The 2,063-nt window shown below is 40.3% G+C and overlaps 1 protein-coding gene across 1 annotated transcript; it reads right to left on the minus strand.

Moving 5' to 3' along the window:
* Positions 1 to 252: 252 nt before the first annotated feature.
* LOC148100794 (uncharacterized) lies at positions 253 to 1,806 on the minus strand. Its single transcript, XM_087846778.1, has one exon. It carries the CDS (start codon positions 1,804 to 1,806, stop codon positions 253 to 255), a length of 1,554 nt encoding a protein of 517 aa, XP_087702904.1.
* Positions 1,807 to 2,063: the final 257 nt, after the last annotated feature.

Here is a 2,063-nt window from a genome sequence, read left to right on the forward strand (position 1 = left end):
TGAGCAAGCACTAGGCGACAGTGGGGAGGAAAAACTGCCTTTTAACGGGCAGAAGCCTCCAGCAGAACCAGGCTCAGGAGGGGGCAGTCAACTGCTGGGACTGGTTGGGGGGGAAGGGGGGGTGGGGGGTGAGGGTGAAAAAAAGAAAAAAGATTAAGAAGGTAGGGAATATGTGTTAGGAGAGAAAGGGAGAGGGGGGACAGGAGAGGTGAAAATTAAGATGGATCACAGGTGGAGGAGGACGAGGCTAAATCATCTGAATAACCAGCAGACGCCTCTTTTCTTCATTTCCAGGTATTTTTCCATGAGCGCTTTTTTCTCCAGGATAAGGGTTCTCAACTGATCGTTTGTTTCTGCATTTTGCTCCTCGAGTTGCTTGCATCTTTGCTCCATTTCTTTTAACCCTGCTTGTTCTTTTCTAGGCTTTTCTTTCGGGTCTTCGTATGTTGCCTCCTCCATTCCATTTGCCTTGCACATGTCTGTATTTCTCTCTTGTTTTTTCTTGTACATCTCTTCTATCAGGTCAATTTTTCTCTTGAATACTTGATGCATAAGCAGCAGGTATTCATATTTTTTCTCTTGTTGTTGCTTTTGTGCCTGCATTTCACTTATTTGGCTCTTCAAGTCACTGACCCTCAACAACATCTCATTCATGAGCTCTGAGTGTTCTTTCCTCATTCCATCGATCGTACACTGCATCTCTGAACATTGTCTTTCCAGTATTTCCTTTTCTCTTTCCAGGTCAGGTGTTTTTTCCCTCATTTCATTACAAAATTCTCGCAGTTCTAGATTCCTTCTCTCAAAGTCCTGGAGAATACGTTTTTCTTCTTCCTGTTTCTCTTTTTCTTCAAGAAGCTCTTTATTTTTGCACTCTGTTTCATCAAACCTGACTTTCAGCTCTACGTACATTTCCCTCATGTCTTTGAGTTTGTCCTCCATTGGTATTTCTTTTTCTCTTTCCAGTTCAGGTGTTTTGTCCTTCATTTCATTACAAAATTCTCGCAGTTCTAGATTCCTTCTCTCAAAGTCCTGGAGAATACGTTTTTCTTCTTCCTGTTTCTCTTTTTCTTCAAGAAGCTCTATATTTTTGAACTCTGTTTCACCAAACCTGACTGCCAGATCAACGCACATTTCCCTCATGTCTTTGAGTTTGCGCTGCAATCGTATTGTCTTTTTTCTTTCCAGTTCAGATGTTTTTTCCTTCATTTCATTACAAAATTCTCGCAGTTCTAGATTCCTTCTCTCAAAGTCCTGGAGAATACGTTTTTCTTCCTCCTGTTGCTTTTTTTCTTCAAGAAGCTCTTTCAGTTTGTGCTCCATTTGTATTTCCTGTTCAGTCTTCTGTTGGCGGATTTTTTCAATTGTTTTCTCAGCTTCATCGAGCTTTCCTTGAAGTATCTGTATCTCCTCAATAGTAGCTTTCTTTCCTTGAAGCTGGGCAGATGTTTCTTTTAATTCGGCACTCTGTGTTCCCGATGAAAAAATACGGGAAAAAAAATTCTTTCGTCCTTGACCAAACTTCATTCCCTCATTGATAATTTTTATATCAGGCTGCCGTTGCTGTTTTCCTTCCAGGTCTTTATTTCGTGCTTCCAATTGTCTGCACTTCTCCTCTAGTTGAAGCTTCTCTTCTTCAATTTGTTTAACTTTGTCATGGAGGTCAGAGTTTTCCTTCTGACTTTCCTGTAATGCCCTTTGGATTGATAAGACAACATCCATGGTTATTTCTCCTGAAGAGATTGGCTGGCCAGACCACGAAGGAGAGGCAGCATTATTTATTTTTCTTTGTCGGCGTTTTCGTCCCATGTTGGAGCCTGTGCACAGTGACTCTGAAAAGGCTTAGAAATATTTGCAAATGTATCTCGTGTTGAACGTTTGAAGTCTGCGAACAAACTGCTTTAAAATTGCTGCTTCTGATCCCTATTTATAGACTTCAGAACTTCAAAGGATCAAAGGTATTAATGATGTCACATCTTGTGACATCATCATTCCGTAAGCCAATCAGATTGTCACATGACATTTTAAAATGGGGATGTGTGTTTTTTTTTTTTTTTTTTTTTTTT

Source organism: Neolamprologus brichardi, chromosome 10 (genome assembly GCF_056152115.1).
Source record: "Neolamprologus brichardi isolate AB-2024 chromosome 10, ASM5615211v1, whole genome shotgun sequence".
Classification (NCBI taxonomy): Eukaryota; Metazoa; Chordata; class Actinopteri; order Cichliformes; family Cichlidae; genus Neolamprologus; species Neolamprologus brichardi.

Coding starts and splice junctions, on each gene's coding strand:
- LOC148100794 (XM_087846778.1), bottom strand. CDS start 1,806: ATGGGACGAAAACGCCGACAAAGAAAAATAAATAATGCTGCCTCTCCT.